The 20,835-nt window shown below is 42.6% G+C and overlaps 1 protein-coding gene and 1 pseudogene across 2 annotated transcripts in view; one reads left to right on the top strand and one right to left on the bottom strand.

The window, feature by feature from the left end:
* The first annotated feature begins 602 nt into the window (after nucleotides 1–602).
* On the top strand, nucleotides 603–3,641 carry LOC107518557 (annotated as a pseudogene).
* Nucleotides 3,642–7,675: 4,034 nt separating this feature from the next.
* Nucleotides 7,676–20,835, bottom strand: part of ME3 (malic enzyme 3) — a 270,223-nt gene continuing 257,063 nt past the window's right edge. For both annotated transcript variants that reach the window (XM_036221661.1, XM_016160323.2), the window contains exons 9-15: nucleotides 16,528–16,625; nucleotides 16,157–16,270; nucleotides 14,428–14,533; nucleotides 13,698–13,840; nucleotides 12,994–13,167; nucleotides 9,655–9,753; nucleotides 7,676–8,191 (exon numbers count right to left, since the gene is read on the bottom strand). In XM_036221661.1, the coding sequence (XP_036077554.1) occupies nucleotides 8,030–8,191; nucleotides 9,655–9,753; nucleotides 12,994–13,167; nucleotides 13,698–13,840; nucleotides 14,428–14,533; nucleotides 16,157–16,270; nucleotides 16,528–16,625 (896 nt within the window). In that variant the 3' untranslated portion in view covers nucleotides 7,676–8,029. The remainder of the gene's footprint in view (nucleotides 8,192–9,654; nucleotides 9,754–12,993; nucleotides 13,168–13,697; nucleotides 13,841–14,427; nucleotides 14,534–16,156; nucleotides 16,271–16,527; nucleotides 16,626–20,835) is intronic.

Raw genomic sequence — 20,835 nt, 5'->3', positions numbered from 1 at the left:
AATTCCAATTCAAAATTCTCTTTTTTCCCTTTCTATATTTGTAACTCCTGTCTGACAGTGAGAAACTCACTTCTGATTATCCTCAGTGTGTTACTGGGTAATCCCTTATGTAATCTCTGATCAAGACTGCCATCTTCCATGTATGTGTCCCCTCTACCCTGGGCTCTGACAGCCTGCACCAGGCCTCCATTCTTGCTTGAATGCCTTTCTCCCTCCCCCTTATACTGTTATCTTCTGGGCATCTACCTACTGCACAGTTACCTTGCTCTGCCCTATCTAGTGGACTGAGTTATTGAATAAGAAATGGAGGAATAAAAAAGGAAAAGTTAAAGAGAGAAGGAAGAGGAAAGAAGGAAGAAATAGGACTTTATTGTTATGACCTATGCATATGTCAGGAAACAAAACCTAGACATTTTAGAAAATTCTATTGCTATTAGAGGGGAAACCTGAAGACAAGGAATATCTTCAAAGGGCTGAGAAAATGTCAGTGTAGAATTGTATACCCAGCAAAATTATTAAGAATGAAAGCTAACTAAAAGATTTTTAGGAAAAAAAAGAAACCCACATTAAAAAGACCAAAGGGAAAAAAGTCCACCAATAATAAGAAATGCATTTTCCAGCAGTGAGAGAATGCATATTTTTAAATTATATAAAATATTTATCAAAAATGGTTATATACAAGGAACTGAAGGACTCTCCTAGAGCATTGAGGAGGATAATGAAAGGGTAGAGATGCAAGAAGGAATAGTGAGCAAAGAAATTGATGACGTATTTGGCAAATTGAAACAAATGTAGATTTTTTAAAAACAATATAATTTATGGGTTAAAAATTCTTGTCAAAATTAAAAGTTAAAGCTTGTTGTGTTCATTTAAGAGGTGGGAACAGATTTTGAATGTTTGACTTTTTCTAAGCTATTTAAGTATTGAAAGAATAGAAATAAGGTATATAATAGGCCATATGTATTGGAGGCAGACTTTAGAGATAAAATTACATGATTCAAATCCCAGCCCTGCCATTTGCTAGCTGTATGACCTCGGGCAAAGTACTTTTCTGTGTCTAAGGTTGTGCATGTGCGTGTGTGTGTGCGCGTGCGTGTAGAATGGAAATAATACTAGTATCTAATTCATTGGGTTGTATTGAACAAATTTATGAAAGCCATTTAGATTTAAAAGAGTGTTTAACCTATAATACTGCTAAGAAGTTTTAAGCACAGTTACAAATTTCCAAAACGGGAGAGGGAAAGTAATGGATTTATAGGAGGAAAAACCCCAATCCAAAAGCAATCATGACAGAATAAAAAAGAAATACAGAGTATGTCAAATTGCACAAAATGAGAGCAAAAACATGCAAATATAGTAATAAAATAACACAATGTAATGTAAAATAATAGAATAACGTGAGGTAAATGGACAAAATTCTTCAGTTAAAAGAAAAAGTTTGTCAAACTGGATTGAAATAAAGCCTAATCATATGTTGTTTGAAAGAGATGGAGCTAACACATGAAGCCAATGGAGAAAGATAGGCCAGAGTCAATGGATGGGATTCTTTTTCCACTATTCCCTTCCCCTCTGGTCTTAGCCCACTCCCATGTCTCTCTTCAACCTCTTTCAGATTTTGTCTCCTCCCATCCCCACTCCCATGTCCCTGTTTGGCCCTTTTATTATTCTCTAAAGTTGGGCGAGGAGGATGCTTGGGTTCCAGCGTTTCCCCCTTGGTCAACAGGTTCACACAGGATTTAGCCAAGGTGACACCTGTAGGGGGCCGGGCTCTCGCCCTCGCTCTTAGGTTCTGCCTCCCCCACCCTCCACGATTGGTGAGGCAGAGCGCAGGTTACCTCGATATAAAAGAGAAGGCTCCTGATGCAAGGTCGCCTCGGAGTCTGCGCATTGGATCCCTTGAGGCTGGCACACGGTTAAGCTCAGTGTCCCGCCATCGCCGAGGGTCCGCGACGACCACCACTGCCCCCTGCTCTGCAGGCCCTGCCATTACCTGTGTTGCCCCCGCGGGACTCGGGGACCGGCTGTATGATTAGGCCACGATCTTTAATGAGTAAACAAACTCCTTTCTGTGGTGTTCTTGGTCACGCATTTGTGGAGTTTCTGAAGGGCCCTGGAGATTACTGCCAGACACAGCATGACCTTTATGAGGACCAGTGCACTGTAGAAATTCATTGCACAAGAAGCCCCCATAAGAGCGGTTTTCTGGATGCAGACATGCAGAATTGAAAACATCAGAGCTTTTTACTATATTCTGACCTCAGTGGAGTAAACGTCCGTGTACCTCCTTTCCATTTAATCAGTATTACTGTACTGAAGGGTTGCTTCTTGTTAGGAGGGTCATTTCATTTCCTATTATTCCCAATTCGTATTCAAACCATTGAGAAATTTGAGAGGAGTAAGTTGGAATAGACTTCAGTTTCTTTACATCTTTTCTGTATTCAAAATTAAAAAAAAAAAAATTTCCCATAACTGCATTGAGTGTTTTTTAACTATATTAATATGGTTCCAAAGAATCATCCAGTGGAAGTCACATATGGGAACATGAGATTTCTTATTGCACACAATCCAACCAGCGCAACCTTAAACAAATTTATAGAGGAACTTAAGAAATATGGTGTTACCACAATAGTAAGGATGTGTGAAGCAATGTATGATACTGTTCTTGAGGAGGAAGAAGGCATCCAGGTTCTGGATTGGCCTTTTGATGATGTTTCATCACTGTCTAACTAGATTGTTGATGACTGGTTAAATCTTGTAAACATTAAATTTCGTGAAGAACCTGGTTGTTGTATTGATGTTTACTGTGTTTTAGGTCTGGGGGGAAATCCCGCGCTTGTTGCCCTAGCCTTAATCAAAGGTGGAATGAAAAATAAAGATGTGGTACAGTTTATATGACAAAAACGGTGTGGAGCTTTTAACAGCATTCAACTTTTGTATTTGGAGAAATAGTGTTCTAAGATGTGACTGCACTTCAAAGACTCCAGCGGTCATAGAAACAAATGTTGGATTCAATAAAACTTGGCTGTCGGATGCTGTTGCCTTGGAAGTGGAACCTGAGACAGGGCTTAGTGCATCATACATATTAGCCAACATCAGAATTACAACCTCTATGTTTGGTTTACTACTAATCCCATGCCAGAAACAATATGTAAGAAATCAAGAGATTAGATGCCAAAATACTCAGCTCGATACTTCTATATTTTTAGTACCATACAGAATTAAAATCCTAGGAATTGTGGACAGCACTGTAGACCATATGTGGTTTATTCCTTCTCCTTGTATGTCTACTTTATGTTTACCAACTCACATGTATACCATTATACATCATGTTTGTGCAACAGTTGATTTTGTTAGATTCTTACCAAAACTAATGGTGATTATTTAATGTCTTTCTATCTATAAATCTCATTTTGTTCTCTTATGAAAACCCTCATTTTGAAAAAAATTACAATTGTCTGGTTGAAAGTTCACGTAAAGTACACATTGCACAGAAGCACATGTGTGTATTGTCTTCAGACAGAAAAGCCTCACAGTTAATTTAATATTTATACCCTGGGATGCAACTTAAAGGGGAGGGCCTGAAAACAGAATAGGTTGAAGTTATGAAATACTTCTAGAAAAATGTTACCTTTGTCTTTTTAGAATATATAGAATAGGTCCTTTTATTTAATAAAAATTTTTTAAAGGTAAAACATTTTTAAATTGTAAAATTTATGAAAATCTCAGAATTCTTTGTCATATCTATTAGAAGTTGGTTGTTAACTCTTATTTTTGTTTCAAGTGTGATATTTTTTTCATGTCTTCTCAACCAAAAAAGAAGTGGGTTTCTAGCAATAAATTGATCACACATCTAATATTGTATATGCTTTTTGAACTATATAATTTAACATTTGGATACTTGGTACTTTGTTTTATTATATAGTTTATAAAATGGCAATATATATTAATGTTAGTTTAACCATTCCGTCTGGAAATACAGTTCTGCAGAAAAGATAATTTGTCTCTGTTCACCATTCACCAATTAGTACAAGAGCTTAAATATTTAAAAAATGATTGCAAGAGAAACTTTATCTAAGCAAGATGGTATAGCTATGCTAATTTTAGTAAAAGAAGCAAAGGCATGACTAGAGATAGACAAAATCAATATTTCAAGTTTTGATCGGTCCAAAATATATAAAGCAAATATGGAGAGAACTACAAGGGAAATGTTTACCACAGTGGTGGGAAATTTTAGTTTCCTTTCAGAAACAGATCAGATATAGATTTGGACAAAACAATTAATAAACTTGATCCCATGAACAACAGGGAGGATCTATATTTTTTTCATGAGTACTTCAAATATTTTATTGAATTCGACTATATATTTGACCATAAAAATTTCAGCAGATTTTAAAAAATTTGAATAACACAAATAACTTTTCTGATTACAATTCAATTAGATTAAAAAAAATTAATACCCACACACTTGGAATTTTGAAAATCTGTGTCAAGAGACTTCCATTTGCAGGTACAGTGTAGTAGATCATAGCAGCCCAACACCCTTGCCCCAACTAGAATAATACAATTACAAAAGTTATATGTTTAAAGACATGTGACAGCTGTGAAAGCAACAAAGACTCGGTGAATAGGAATTCCAGAGAGGGAGTAGCCCTACTGGGGCAAGTGGCTATTTTGTTCTCTGGCAGTATTTCCTGATTCTGGACTTGGACTAAGGCTCAGGCTTGGTTCATGCAGGGAGAAAGAGAAACCCAGCAATGCTTTGGTGGCCATGTGGGGCTGGTGCCACAGGTTGGAAAACTGAGAAACTTGGTGAGTTTCCTCTTGGCCTATTGCAAGTTGAGTTCCTCAGGAAGCAAATACTGAACCTGGAATTTGCATTTGGAGGTTTAGTGGAGAGTCATCGCAACAACACCTTTGTGGGAGCAAGAGAACCAGGAAATGGCAGAAGAAGTTGAATGGTGATACATATAGTTGCAACAGTGGCCTCAGCCTATCTTGTATGAAGTTCTGAAGCTGGGATGACCATTTAGGAATGTTCCCAATAGAGGTAAGGGAGTTGGGCCTTTGAACTTGAATCAACCAGTCATTGGATGCAGGCTGTCCCTGGGGATGAGGGAATAACCTTGGATGAAGCATCTTCCTTCATTCAAGTGCAGTTCTCAAGGAGGGATGCACTTATGAGCCTTCAGATGATGATACTCCTGGCAGCTGGGGGAATGAGTGTTGCAGATGTGAAGGGATCTAGGTAGTGCAACCACAGCATCTACTCTTCTAGACATTTGCTAAGTTCTGGGGCTATGTAAGGGTCTGGGGAGTTAGAATGAAGATTTTTAAAAGATAGATGGGAATCTTTCTTAATATCATAGTGCTAAGGAGACAAAGTCTTGCTAGAAGAAGAGGTTCCAATCCTCATCAACACTTATTGTCTAGTCTTTTTTATTATAGCCATTCTGGTGAGTGTGAAGTGGTATCCCATTGTGGTTTTATTTTCCATATGACTAATCATGTTAAGCATCTTCTCTAGTGCTTGTTAGGATTCACATATCTTTTTTAGTAACAGCCGGTTCAAATATTTTGTCTAGTTTTTCAACTGAATTTTTGTTGAATTGTAAAACTTCTTCATGTATTTTGGATCCAACACTGTTTTCAGATACATAATTTGCAAATATTTTCTCCCAGCCTATGGCTTATCTTTTTTTTTTCTCTCTCTCAATCGTGTATTTCAAAGGGCAAAAAAATTTAAATTTGATGAAGTACAATTTATCAGTTTTTTAAATGAATCATGCTCTTAAATTGTGTCTAAAAATTCAGTCAGTCACAAAGATTTTTCTGCTATATTTTCTTCTAGAATTTTTATGGTTTTAGCTCTTACATTTAGGTCTGTGTTCCATTTTGAGTTAATATTTGTGTATGGTGTGAAATAAATGTCTAAATTCTTCTCTCTCTCTCTCTCTCTCTTTTTTTTTTTTTGCATGTAGATATTCAGTTGTTCCGGCATCATGTGTTCAAAAGACTATCTTTTACCCCATTGAATTATCTTGGGAGCTTTGATGAGAAATCAATTTACCATAAGTATAAGCACTTATTCATGAATTCTCAATTCTGTTCCACTGATTGACATGACAACACAGTATTGATCGATGTAGCTTTATAGTATGTTTTGAAATTAGTTAGCATTCTTTGTTATTTTTTTAAAAATTGGCTATTTTAGGTTCTTTGGCTTACCATATAAATTTTAGGATCAGTCTGTCGATTTTTCCAAAAACTCCTGCAAGGATTTTGATAGGTATAATGTTGAATTTATAGGTAATTTGGAGATAATTGTAGTCTTGACAATATTCGTCTTTAATTCCATGAACATGAAACACTTATTTATATTTTCAATTTCTATAAGCAGTGTTTTATAGTTTTCAGTGTACAAGACTTGTACTTCTTAAATGTCTAAGTATTTTTTTGAATACTATTGTCAATAAAATTGTTTTCTTAATTTTATTTCTAGATTGTTTGCTGCTAGTGTGTAAAAATACAATTAATTTTGTGTATTGATTTCGCATCCTATAACCTTTCTAAACTCATTTATTGGTGGAAGTAGGGGAAGGGGGGAGAGAGAGAGAGAGAGAGAGAGAGAGGGAGAGAGAAAGAGAGAGAGAGAAGCACTATTTCCTTACAGGATTATGGCATCTGTGAATAAAGGCAGTTTTACTCTTCCTTTCCAATCTGGATGACTTTCATTTCTTTTTCTTTCTTTATTGAAATGGCTAGAACCCTCCATGTAGACTAGAAGTGGCAAAAACAACATTTTTGCCTTGTTTCAGGTCCTAAGGAGAAAGTATTCATTCTTTTACCATTGAGTATGATGTTAATCTTTGGTTCTTCATAAGGTTGAGGTGGCCATGTAGGACCTACTCATTGTGGGCAGTGGGGATCTTGAGGCTGAGCTGGCAGCAGGGGTGGGCAGCGTTAGGTCCCTAAGCATTGTTATACAATGAAGTTAGAGGTTGGAAGCTCCCATTCTGATAAGTTTTAGCAATTAGCAAGTCTTTGATCACAAAAGCTGCAGGCTCACCCCCCACCCCACAGTAGACTCTGCTAGATGCTAGGGAAGGAAGTCTACCTATGGTTGAACCTGGTCTAAGAAATACCCAGGAGAGACAGACTGACACCATTCTATAAGAAAATTGCTTTCATTTGATGAATTATTTCAGAGAGTGAAGGGTGAAAGTGACTGTGCCCCAAAGCCAGGAAGGAGAAATGAAGTCTCTCCTAGAATTCCCCATGGTGCTCTTTCCCTCACCGCCTCTCTTCCTCCTCATCCCTTGGCTTGCTGACCCTCCCCACCCATGTTCCTCTGGTTTTCCTTTTAGTAATAACCAAAAAAGAATATCTAATTCTCAGCAACCCAAAGGGCGGTGATCATTTCTGGGTGTTACTAAGCTGCCTCCAGTGACTCAGTCCCCGCACCCATCTGAGACTTGGAGGGCGTGTAGTCCTCCAACAGGGATTAAACCACGCTTTCTGGCCAGTGGCTGCCCTCACATTCCTCATTTCCCCATGACTCCTCCCTACCCTTCACCCTGGGACCCGGTGCAAACACTGCTCCCCCTGGAGCCTTATCTTATGTCCTCATAGGAAGTATCCTCTCCCTTCTCTAAGCACCCTTGACCTTTATCTGTCCTTCATGGACTTACCACTTTCTCCTTTGTGGCAAAATGAATCGTGTTCATATCTCATCTCCTCCACTAGCCCCTAAGCCCTGAGAGGCAAGGTTCTAGGCAGGATTCTAGATTTCCCACCAGGACTAGCCAAGAGTTGGCAGTTAAAAGATGAAGTTCTGGGGAAGGAAGTTAGATGAGGGTTATAGAAAAGAGAACTCAGGGCCTTCAGGGATAAAGCACTCATTCGCTGTAAGCCTTACACCAGAAAGTTCAAACGAAAAACACAGTGACAAGGATGGCCATTTTGGAATCCATTTATATTGCCAGTGTTACTCTGGGCTTCATCTTGCCCCACACCAACCTTTGAGACTGCATCAGACTGTCTGAACATTCATGGCTTCCTTGGGCCAAGCATAGCTGTCCAGTGTAAAGGAATCATATTCTGGAGTGTAGACCAGGGATCTTACAAAAGCCTCCTTGTCCTTGGGCTCTGGGTAGTAGGAGGCCAGGTTGTGTTTGTACGCGAAGTCGAGAACCTAGGGAAAAACATGTTTGGTTGAGGAACCGGACCTGAGGAGGAACCTGCCTAAGGGCCCTCGCTTGGGAGCCTGTGGAAGGGAACCTACCCTGCAGAGCCAGACATGTGCCTCTCATGAGCTGTGTGGCCCATGAAGCTACTGGATAAGAAGAATGTTGAGCCTTTTGCCTAGATAGGAAGCTGTGACGCAGCAGAATAAACACTGGGCCAGGGTCAAGATCTCTCAGACTAAAGTTTGCCTCCGCTTTCAACTGTCTGTGGGTCCTCAGGAGCGATATTATCCTTGCTGAACCTCAGTCTACCCATCTGTGAAGGGGGGGGGCATGAGACCTCTTTCTAGAGTGGTGTGAGGGTAAAGTTAGGTAAGAGGCAAGTGTTCAGTGCCTGATATTCCCCTCCTCCAAATATGGATTGAATTGAAAGACCATCCTGGACTTTGTTCTCTGTGTACTGGACTTGGCTTCAGAAAAGCATAAATCTAAATATCCCCAAAAGGAAGGAACTGGACAAGGGGGAGCTGAACTGCTGGTCTTGAGGGCTGATTCTGGATCCTGCACTGAACAACTAACTCATGGGAAGTGAGAGCTATTGTACAATGCATTTTCTGAAATTATTCTAAAATCTGATTATAGAAAATGTTACACACACACACACACACACACACACACACACACACACACATATACATTAATGGAAATAATACCATAATAAACCATCATGTATTCATCATCCAGATTCAATAGTTACCAATGTTGAGACAGGCTTTTTTACAACATGTACTGATTCTTTGAAAACCCATCATCTCTGCATGGTCTCTAGGGTGACATTTTTCCTTGGACTATTCCATGAACGTGATCACCCCATGGCCCAAACATTCTGAGAGAAAGGAGAGGAATCGTCTACTACATTCTGAGAGAAAGGAGAGGAATGAGCGTCTACTCTGGCCAGAAAGGCACTGCGTGTGGAGCTTTCTTGCTGTTCTCTTTTAATCTTCTCGAGAACTCTGGTAAAGAGGAAATACTGGCCCTTTGGAAAAAGAGGAAACTAAGGGAAGTGCAGGGAAGGGCCCAGGTGACTCCGCTGCTGACTGGCAGAGCCGGGACCCCACAGCCTGAGCTCTCCCATGGTGCTATGTAAGCTGACCTTTCTGTAGAAATGGACGCTTATGATTCATTAAAAAAAAATTCCACCCACATTCTGGTCCACAAAGCTATGGACTTTGATGACCTTTCTGCCTGGTGCTTGAGGGCAAAGCTAGGATCATTCCCAGAAGTGGCCTGAGTGGGCGTTGTGGGTGGGGCTTGAGCTGCAGGCAGGAGTTTGTCACCCAGTCTCTGTGTTGTGTGCAGCGCAGCCCAAGGAGCTCAGGATGTCGCCACAGCGGCCACCCCCTCAGGCCTCCTCAAGTCACAGAGTCGAAGAGCCTCAGTACCCATATTACAGGGGGTAGGTGCCCCTTACCTTGATGGCGATTCTCAGAGACACATCTCGAATGGTGCTGAGTGGTGGGTACAGTCTCCCTTGGGACAGATGCTGCTCAGAGACTTCCTGGGCAATTTGCTGGAGAGAAAGAACCGAGAAGAAAACCTGTTTCTGCCTTCCCCAAACAAGCCCGAACCATTAAACCGGAGACTCCCTTCACCCCTTGTCGGTGGCCAGCCTCTGTGGTTCTCGCCGTTGTCTCTGCTACCATGTGGCTCCAGGGGAGCTTACTGCTTGGGCTTGAGCAAGGACACATCCTTTCTGTACCATGAGACTGGCTGAGGCTTAAAACAAACTGAGGCTCTCTGAATTCTAAAGGAAAATCACTAAGACCAAGATGAAAAATCTTGTGGCTTGCAAAGCAGCCTCTGGGATACTCCCTTAGCTGGTCTAGCCTGTTGTGTAGGGATCCCTGAGTCCCTCACATCCTGAGTTCTAGCCTCTCCCACGTGCTTAGTAACACCCTGGGTGCCCATCTGGACCATCTTGTCACTTTGTGTTTAGGGTTCCTTGAACTCTCTTTTCCAGCCCTGGTTCCAAACTGAGGAAAGTCTCCTTCTTCAGTAAGTGACATCACAAATGGGCCTTATGCTTTATATGAATAAATGGCCAAAGCACATCATCCCGAGAACAGTGCCTCCCGTATCTTCCCTCCTCCTTCAGAGCCTGTCTCTGAGGGCCAGCTCCCCACTGCAAGCCGCATCCTCCCACCTCCGGCACTGCTGCTCAGCCGGCCCTGCAGAACAGCCTCTTTAATGTGGTGGCTCTTAATCCACTCCCACGAGATCTTCTGGTGTCAAATTTAAATTTGGGAAAAGCCATGGTGCTCTCCGAGAACTGCATGTCCCAGAATGGGCAAAGCAAAGGAGCTGGTCTCGCCTCAGAGTCTGGCAGACGTTAGGGAAGTGGGCCTCCCCTTCCGCTGCCTCATTCCCACATTCCCACCTCTCCTTTTCATTCAGTCAAACATTCGCTGAGCTCTATCATGTGCCAGGTTCTGTGCTAGGCGCTCAGTAGCCACTGTGGAGAAGCTACACAGTCTTTTCCCTCCTGGAGACTTGGTGTCAGTGGAAATTAAAATTATAACAATTATAATGAGATAAAAGCAAGGAGAGGAAACATACAGACATAGAGGATACAGGGCCCCGTCTGCCATTTGCAGGAAAGGCCCCCTCAGAAGAAGTGATATAAGCTAAGGCCTGAAGGGTAAACTCCGAATTACTTGAAAAGGGGATGGCAAATAGAGCATGCAAATTATTGGCAGTGAGAGAAGAGAGAATGAGATTAAAAAACAACATTGGATAGGTCGATGGTAGGGACAGGCTAAACGTGAGGCCGGAGAGGGAAGAAAGGCCTGGTGATGAAGTGCCTTGTATGGAAGTCGTGTGAAGGAGTTTGGACTTTATCCTTAAAGCACCGAGGAGCCACACGGAGGTCTGAAGTGAGGACAGAGCCTTGGCCTGCTCTGGGTTTGGAAGGGTTCTCTTTGTGGCCTTATAGAAGATGGACTGATTAGAGGGGAGGAGGATCTCCATGGCTAGATCTGCATCTAGAAAGATTAAACAGCGGAGTGAAGAGATACATCATGTATGTGTGGTCACTTCCAAGATGCTGCAGCTTGGAGTCACATCGCCTGGGGTCACGCTGTCACGGCCACTCACATGCCCAGTGACCTTGAGTAAGTTGTTACTTAAACTTTCTGTGTCTCACTTTCCTTGTCTATAACATGGGGATAATCACTATACTTATTTTACAGAGTTGTCGGGTTGAAATGCATTTGTGCATGTAAATCTAAAACACATTATTTTTTTTTCCGTAGGAAAAACATTCAACTTAAATTGTCTTAACTAAAAGTACTCTTTTTAGAAATATAACTTGTCAGGACTTGAAGACCAGAATGTCAGCTCCTAGAGGGATGGGACCTTGTCCTGCTCATAGTAGATTGAGGAGAGGTTCCTGCGTAACTGATGGACACTGTTCTTATTATGACGGGGCTGAACTATCCCACGCACAGGGAGGGAGGCGGGGGAGAGGGTGCGGATGTCTCTGGGGGGTTACATAGAAAGGCTCTAGCAACCATGGTTCTGCACAATGGGTGAATTTATTTCAGGCTGACTCCAAGCAGGAAGTGGCTCTTCCCAACCAACAAGAGTTTTAAACAACTTCACCCATGGCCACAGGACAGACGCCACCACCACTAACTATAGCAGCGAGAAAAATACAAACACAGAATATTTAGACAAAATGGACAGAGAACCACGGCACAAAGCCATAGCCAGTGTGCACATAGTTTGGGGTAGGCTGAAAAACCTCCAGGAGACATTATCCGCATGGCGTTGCAGAGCTGGTACTCAAGGACCAAGATGTAGTCAAAGGAAGCTGGTACATGAGGCCAGCCCTGGTAGGACTCATAGAAGTGGGCTAGACAGAGCTACGTGGAAGCCTTTCCCATGTCTTGCTGGTTTGCGACTCCCACCAGTGCCATGGTGAGGGGAGGTGCAGATGAATATTGAAAATCACAGTACAGCCTTGGAAGCTCGTTGGAATAAATATATTTAATATTTATATGTAGCTTTGTTAGTTTAATCTCCCAACAGAGACATTTCTATGCCTCAGAATGAGGTTTAATGTCAAGTGCCTGGCATTTAGTAAGCACTTGATAAAAGTCTTATTATCTGTTATTATTAATAACCATCATTATGAACATGGGCTATCATTTTTAATGAATTCTTTCATTGTTTTCATCGTGTCCAGTCAAGGACCCTTCTGGGAGCTTGAGATACCTGGAGCAGGTGCACTCCCACGCCTCCATATCTGCGCTCAAGATCTGGGTACTCAGAACAGGAAAACCAGAGATGTCACCAATCCCTTTCCTTACAGAAAGCTGCCCTACTGGGGCTTATTCTGCCAGCAATTACCATGGTGACATGGCCAAGACCCGTGGCTGGAAGAATCCATTGTCTGTCCTGGTCCACAAGCCCATTTTCAGATGACAATGGTGGCCTCTGTTCTAGGCCTCTAGATGGGCAGTGCTGGGAGGCAGGGAGCAGTACTCGCTGCTAGTGCCCCCTGCTAACACCCCTGCCATTGACTATTTCCCGCCCCTCTTAAAAACCTTCTGTGTATTTCGAGAAAAATTTAAGCCTCGAAGTGATTTTGAGAGAAGCTTTAGGTTCAAGCACTTTGGGGATCCATTGCCAGGAGTGGGGGCAAGTGGATAGAAGAGATGAGAGGAGGAATCTTTAGGGGTCCGGTGTGAACCCTGGGGTAGATCACAGGCTCCCTTGGGTGCATGTGAAGGAGCGGGGACAGTGATACCTCTGCGGTCAGGAGGAAGATCTCGTCCGGGATGTGCCGGATCCCGCCGGCGATGACTCCCAGAGCCACTCCGGGGAACACGTAGGCATTGTTTCCCTGTCCCGGAATGAAGATTCTGCCATCTTCCAGAGTCACGCTCTCAAAAGGACTTCCACTGGCGAAGATCCCTCGGCCCTGGAGGCGGGAAGGAAATCGGAGATGGAGCTTGGAGATCGGTTTGGGGCAATAATGGTGACCTAGTCTCATCTCCCAGATGTTGGACCCTTCTTCATCCTCTCCCAAATGCTCGGCATTGTGCTGAGTACATTGCACTTGTTCATCCGACCAGAAAACTTAGCCCCACTGAGTTACCTGGTAGCCAAAAAACCGCAGGAAGGTGAGAGTACATCTTTTTCACCTGTGACCTCCTGGGAAGGACAACCCAGGACATGACAGGTATGCTTGCACCTGGGTTCTGGTCAAAGCTGTGTTATCAGGGGACTTCGAGTAGTATGTGCAAGGGTAAGAGCTTGGGCTTTGGAGTCAGAGCTGGGTATGAGGGCCAGTTCCATCCTTATTAGCCCTGTGCCCTTGGGCAAGTTACTCTATTTTTCTGAACCTGTTTGCTCATCAGCAATGTGGGGATTTTTTCACCCTCATAGGGTTACTCATAGCTATTGTTACTATGTCTGCTCAGCCTGGGGAAGGAAGGACTCCCCGCTGACCTCGGTGACCCGGTAGCACTTCTCAGCCGTGCACTCGGCCTTGCTGGTGGGGTTGCTCAGGGCAAAGATGATAGGGCGCTCGTGGAAGGAGGCCATGTCCCTCAGAATCTGCTCCGTGAAGGCTCCTGCGATGGCGGCAACACCTACAGGGAAAAGGGGGGTAGTGGGGATGCCTACTCTTTATAAACAACCCATTCCTCTCCTGGCAGTAGTGGTGGGGGAACCAGGTGCAACATGAAAGGATCCTGGGGATGGCACCTGCCATAGGGACAGAGGGAGCAGAAGAGGGTCTTCCTGCCTGAGCTGGCTGAGAGCTCCCATTAATCCCGAAGAGACCACCGGTCCACTGCAGGTCCCTGCCCAGTTACAATGCGCCTGTGAAGGCATTCCCGGGCATTGTCCTTTAGGATGGGCTCCTCCCCTAGTACAGGGAGAGAGGCTAGGGGCCATGCCTTGGGGGAGGAATTCTCATTTCATCCTGGTTAGAGAGACCAGCCCCATACTCTTCCACTACACTGCATAACTTTGCAACATTAAGCCCAACTTGGTGCCTTAGTTCTGTGGTTTTTGTAGTCACTCAATAAAAGTTTGTGGCATTGAATGGGACATGGGATAAGGGAAAGAGCTGCATTTCCATGGGCTACTTATGCCTCCTTGCTGAGCCTTAGTCTCCGTCTGCAAGTTAAGAGGGTTAGCTGGACTGGGCAGTGGGCTGCCTCTCTTCTCCTACCTATGATGGCTGTGGGCTTCACCAGCCTCACCACCTCCTCCAAAGATTTCACTTCAGGATGGTCTTGGGCAAATATCTCCTTCTCATGGTTCAGGTGGCTCCTCCCCTGCAGGGAGAGGAAGAACGTGAAGCAGCTGTGGTGGTGAGAACTGCTAGGCAGGGGCATGAATGCGCCTGAGACTCCGAGAGCATTCCCTGCTGAGCCCTGTGCTTTAGTCTGTGCTATCAGAAGCCTTGGGGCCCTGTCTTCTTGAGATTTCCTGGTAGAACTTAAGGATTTTTAGTGTGTATGTGTGTGTAGTGTTTATTTACTCTAAACCATATACGGAGAATCCATAAAGCCTTCCCTTGAGCTGCTGGGGTCATGGACTCCTGGGCCAGAGCAGAAAAGTTCTCAGGAAATGCCTGAGTCTGACTAAGACCCTGAGTTCCATGGCATCCAGTACCCAGGTCCAGCTGAGGGATGAGGCCTGAGCTGCTTTGGGCCAGGGAGCTAATCTGAATACATTTTACAAGAGCCATTAACCTCCCTGTGAATACTAAGCTGAGCTCTAGAACAGGCTTTTAATGGCTGGCTGTGCCCAACCAGTTCCACATTCCTTCTTTTTCATCAAATAGAAGTTGGTGGACGACAGGCTGGTAAATGGATACAAACATTTTTGATGACTCCTTTGGGTTGGCTAGCCTCATGAGAACCAGAGTGAAGATATTAACTTTGAGAGATCTTTGCATAGCAGTGAGCTCAATGGGGTTAGCAAAAGGATTTTGAAAGATGAGTAAGAGAAAAGGACGTGTGGCAGCCTCTATGTGCCTAGACTATGCTCTGGAATGACCTGTGGTGGGAAGAGAACTATCCAGGCCTTAGTTCCTTCCAGCAGCAATCTGGCTCTATATGGAACACTAGGAAGGGGGGTTTGTGCTGAGGGGTCTCTGGTATTCTTGGTTGATGGCCCTACATACTTCTCTGTTCCTATCTCTGTTGTCTTTTTCATCTCTCGCTGACATTCTATGTTAGTGAAATTATGGGAATTAAAACATGGAACTCTGAGTGAAGTCATAAGAGAGAAAGTCATCCAATTGTGTCCCTTACCACATTCCAGTCAGAAGCTGGACTGTTCCTCTCTCATTCATTCTTTCATTCATACTTCAAACAGTTATGCCCCTACCATATGCTAGATGTTGACATCAAGACTATACAGCCTAGTTGGAGGACAGACTAGTAAAGGGGGAACTGCTCTACAATGTGGTAAGTGCAATTTATGGAGGGGAGAGGGCTATATAAGCATAGATGCAGGAAATTAATTGAGACGCAGATGCTCAGAGAAAACCTTTTGGAAGAGAAAACATTTGAGCTCAATTGGAAAAGAAGCATGAATGGGATTGAGGGTTGAGAACAGGTGCGTGGGAAAAGAGAAGGGCATTTGAGGCAGAGAAACAAAATGTGTAACGATGTGGAAGAGGGAGCATGTTACTTCTGGACAACTATAATTCAGTATGGCTGGAGATTGGTGCAAGGCCAGTAGGGGTGTGCGCGCGTGCATGCACACACACACACACACTCAAAGGTTTTGGACAAGAGTAATTAAGGCTACTGTGCAATGAGTCTTTTGCTTTGAAGGTTAGGGCACTGCCCTCCCTTTGCCTGAGTAGATTTCCCCTTGGAGACATCCTGTCCACTTTCAATAGCTGAAGGTGTCAGGAAACCTCTAGGTCTCCAGACTAAAAGTACCTTGACAATGAGTCCCTTGGAGTCCACCATCCAGATCTTCCTTGTGGCTTCTGCCTTGGGTATGCCTTCTTTCTCTAGGGCCATGACAAGGAGGTGGGCAATGCCCATGGCTGCCTGGGAGGTACCATATGGCAGATGTTCAGACACAGGGCAAACAGCTACTTGGCATTTATCAGATGCTTCACCAAGATCCTCTTTCCTTCCACCCCTACTTCCAGGAAACCCGGTTAAGTCCTTGCCTTGAGTCATCCAAATATTGAGACCCAGGAAGCTACAATTATCAAACTGTACCTGTGCTTCTTCCTCTTCTCAGAATCCCAGAACACCACCCCTCCTTCAGGTCCCAGTAGAGACCTCCTGACTGTACCTACCTCACCTGCACCTTGGAAAACAAACACATGATTGGAAAGCTTGTTCTTGGTGATTCTCAGAGCAGCCAGGATCCCTGCCACAGCAACGGAGGCTGTGCCTGCAACAGAGTGGACTGAGATTAACCTCTGGCCACTGGTTCTCAACCCCCAAGAGAAGACCCTTGTCAGAGTTCCCCACACTTAGAACCTGTGGTGGAACAAGCCACTTTCCTTAGTCCTTTAGAAGTCAAGTTTATAAGCATGCAGGTTGTTAAGGAAATCCATGCCCTCTTTTGAAGGTAAATGTTATTTTGGGAAACAGCTCCTGGATTGTTACTTGACCCTGAGAGAGAAGATCAGAGAGTCAAGTGCTGCTACCACTATAATTTATAAGTGAAACGACAAGAACAAATATAATGGAATCTAAATGAAGAGAGTCTCATAGAAATTATTTGTTTACTTCCCTCTAAGATCAGGAACAAGGTGAGACTGTCCACTATCACTACTGTTATTCAATATAACATTGGAGGTCCTAGCAAGTGCAATTGGACATGTGAAAGATAAAAAAGGCATCCAAATAGGAAACAAAAAAGTCAAACTGTCACTATTTGTGGATGACATGATTCTGTACATAGAAAACTCTAAAGACTCCACAAGAACACTACTAGAAACAATAAGCAAATATAGTAAAGTTTCTGGATACAAAATCAACATTCAAAAATCCAGAGCATTCTTATACTCTAATAACGAAACGTCAGAAAAAGAAGTGGAAAAAATAATTCCTTTCACAGTTGCAACAAAAGAATAAAATACCTAGGAAGAAATTTAACAAAATATGTGAAGAACCTATATAATGAAACTATTAGACTCTATCAAAAGAAATTGAACATGATACAAAGAAATGGAAAGAAATTCCGTGTTCTTGGATTGAAAGAATCAACATAGTTAAAATAACCATATTACTAAAGCATTATACAGATTGAATGCAATCCCCATCAAAGTCCCATCAGCATTTTTAAAAGAAATAGAACAAAAAAATCATTAGATTTGTATGAAAGCACAAAAAAATACTGAATTGCCAAAGCCATCCTGAGAAAAAAGAATGAGGTGGGAAGCATCACTCTGCCCAACTTCACATTATACTACAAAACGACAGTAATCAAAACAGCTTGGTATTGGCAGAGAAACAGACACACGGACCAGTGGAACAGAATCGAGAGTCCAGAAGTAAACCCATATTTACATGGGCAAGTAATTTTTGACAAAAAAGCCAAAAACATACAGTGGAGAAAGGAAAACCTCTTCAATAAATGGTGCTGGGGAAACTGGAAAGCCATCTGCAAAAGAAACTAGTCCGTTGTCTATCACTGTGCACCAAAATTAACTCAAAAGGGATGAAGGACCTGGATATAAGACCTGAAACAATAAAATGCATATAAGAAAAGATAGGAACAAAACTCAAGGACCTTAGCCTTAAAGAGGATTTTATGAATTTGATCTCAAAGGCAAGGGAAGTAAAAGCTAAAATAAATGAATGGGACTATATCAAACTAAACAGCTTCTGCTCAGCAAAAGAAACTGTCAACAAGGTAAAGGGAGAACCATCAGAATGGGAAAATATATTTGCAAGCAACTTCTCTGGTAAGGGCCTAATATCCAAAATATACAAAGAACTCATACGACTCAATAATAAGAACAAAAAAACAAATGATCCTGTCAAAAAATGGGCAGAGGATCTGAGCAGACACTTCTCCCTACAGGACATATGAATGGCCAACAAATAAACAGAAAGATGCTAAACATCACTAGCTATTAAGAAATGCCAAACAAAACCACAATGAGATACCATCGCACACCTGTTAGAATAGCTATAATCAACAGGGCAAGTAATAACAAATGCTGGAGAGGATGTGGAGAAATAGGAACCCTCATACACTGCTGGTGGGACTGAAAATTGGTACAGCCACTATGAAAAATAGTATGGAGGTTCCTCAAAAAACTAAGAAATGATCTACCATATGACCCAGCAATCCCTCTACTGGATATTTACCCTAAAGACTTGAAAACTCATATCTGAAAAGATATTTGCACACCGATGTTCATAGGAGTATTATTCACAGTGGCCAAGACATGGAAGCAACCAAAGTTTCCTAAGACAGATGATTGGCTAAAGAAGCTGTGGTACATATATACAATGGAATATTACTCAGCCATAAGAAGAGATGAAATACTGCCATTTGCAACAACATGGATGGACCTTGAGATAATCATGCTAAGTGAAATAAGCCAGACAGAAAAAGTTGGAAATCACATAATATCACTTATATGTGGGATATAAACTTCAAAGCAACAGAGGAACAGGATAAACAAACAGAGACTCATGGACATGGACTATAGACTAATGGTTACCAGAGGGTAGAGGGTGGGGGATGAGGTAGATGGGGTAAAAGGGTCAAGTATAGGGAGTTAGGGGGAGAGTGAAGAGGGTAAATGGGATCAAATATATGCTAACTGAAGGAAACTGGACTTTGGGTGGTAAACATACAATAGAATATACAGATGTTAAATTGTAATATACAACTGAAAATTATATAATTGTATCAACCAATGTTTCCCCAATAAACTTAATAAAAAAAAAAAGAAATTCTTTGTTTAAGAGATAAATGGATAAAAACACATTAAAAATGAGGCCACAAACTAACCATGAAACATTAAGTGACCATGTGATCTGAGTTGTCTATCTTATTCACCAAGTGATAAGATTTGCTGTGCCCAGAAACATAACATCATCAGCTGGCCTGAGCATGTCTGGAAGGTACAAGGTGCATGAATGGGTGGCTGAGATTCATTGGATACCTACGCCTTTTGCATGACTTCCTCTCCCTCAGTCCATGCCTAGGGCTCAACAGGAATTTCTTATGACCAGCTGACCAAGGAGAAAAAAACTCGGACTTGATTTACAGATTATTCTTAATGATATGCTGCCATTGACTAGAAGTGTATGGTTGCAGGTTCACAGCCTCAATAAAAGGTCATGGTGAAGGAAATCTTCCCAATGGACATGAATGACTTCCAGTCATACATTTGGTTGTCCACTTTGGTCTAAGAGATAGTTAGATTTCTATTGATTCACGGGCAGTTGCTAATGGTTGAGCTGGATGGTCAGGGAATTAAAACGAATAAAATAGTAAGATAGGTGTTGAGGAGGTCTGGGGGAGGTGTGTGTGGATGGACCTCTTGGAACAGATACAGAGTGTGAAGATATTTGTGCCCCATGTGAAAACTCACCACAGGGCATAATGGGACTAGGTTCTCAGTAACTGGGTGGACAACATGGCATGTTCTGTGTATGTCAGTCAGCATCTTTCCCCAGCCACCGAGGGTTTGCTCAATGAGTTTATGTACTAAGTAACCATGGTGACAAGAATGGAGGCTACATGCATGGACTTCCTCTCACTAAGGCTGATCTGCTTCTGCTACTGCTGAACGACTAGCATGTCAGTGGCAGAGACCAATGTTGAGCTCTTGATAATGGCACCATTCCCTGAAAGGACCATCCAACTAGCAGCAGAATGATTACATTAGATTCCTTCCATTGTAGACAGGGAAGAGATTTGTCATCGCTGGAATAAACCTATATTCTGGGTACGAATTTTCCTTCCCTGTCTATAATGCTCTGCTAGTTCCATCATCTGTAGATGTTTGCGATGCCTATTCATCATCCTGCTATATTCCGAACAACAGGTTTCTGATCAAGAAATTCATTTCATAGTAATAGAAGTGCAGCAATTGGCTCATGCCCATGGAATTCAGTGGTCCTAACATGTATTCTATCACCCAGGAGCAGCTGGCCTAATGAATCAGTAGAATGGGCTACTGAAGACTTAAGTAAGACTTAGTTGAGGTAATACCCTATGGAGATGGTGAGCTTCTATCTTACAGAATGCAGTAAATGATTTGACGCAGCAAACAATATATTGTACTCCTTCTCCCACAGCCGGAATACTTGGATCTAGAAATCAAGGGGTTGAAGTGGTAGTGGCTCCTCTCAATCTTTCACCTAATAACTCACTTGCAGATTTTTTGCTTCTTGCTTCTTTAATTCTGTGCTCTCTGGATTGGAGGTCTTGGTTCCCAAGAGTCAAATGCTTCTATCAGAGTTCACAATATAGTTTTATTGAATTGGAAGTCAAGATTGCCATGTGCTCTTTCGGCCATGAAACCAGTGGGCAAAGAAGAAGGTTACTTTACTGACTGTAGCGATTCGTTCTGATAACAGAGGGAAATCGGGGGCAGAGAGGAGTAAATCTGAGTCAGGGGATCCTCTGG

The sequence above is a fragment of the Rousettus aegyptiacus genome, unplaced genomic scaffold (genome assembly GCF_014176215.1).
Source record: "Rousettus aegyptiacus isolate mRouAeg1 unplaced genomic scaffold, mRouAeg1.p scaffold_m13_p_5, whole genome shotgun sequence".
NCBI lineage: Eukaryota > Metazoa > Chordata > Mammalia > Chiroptera > Pteropodidae > Rousettus > Rousettus aegyptiacus.
The sequence above is the reverse complement of the archived record's forward strand: the minus strand, read 5'-3'. Positions and strand labels throughout refer to the sequence as shown.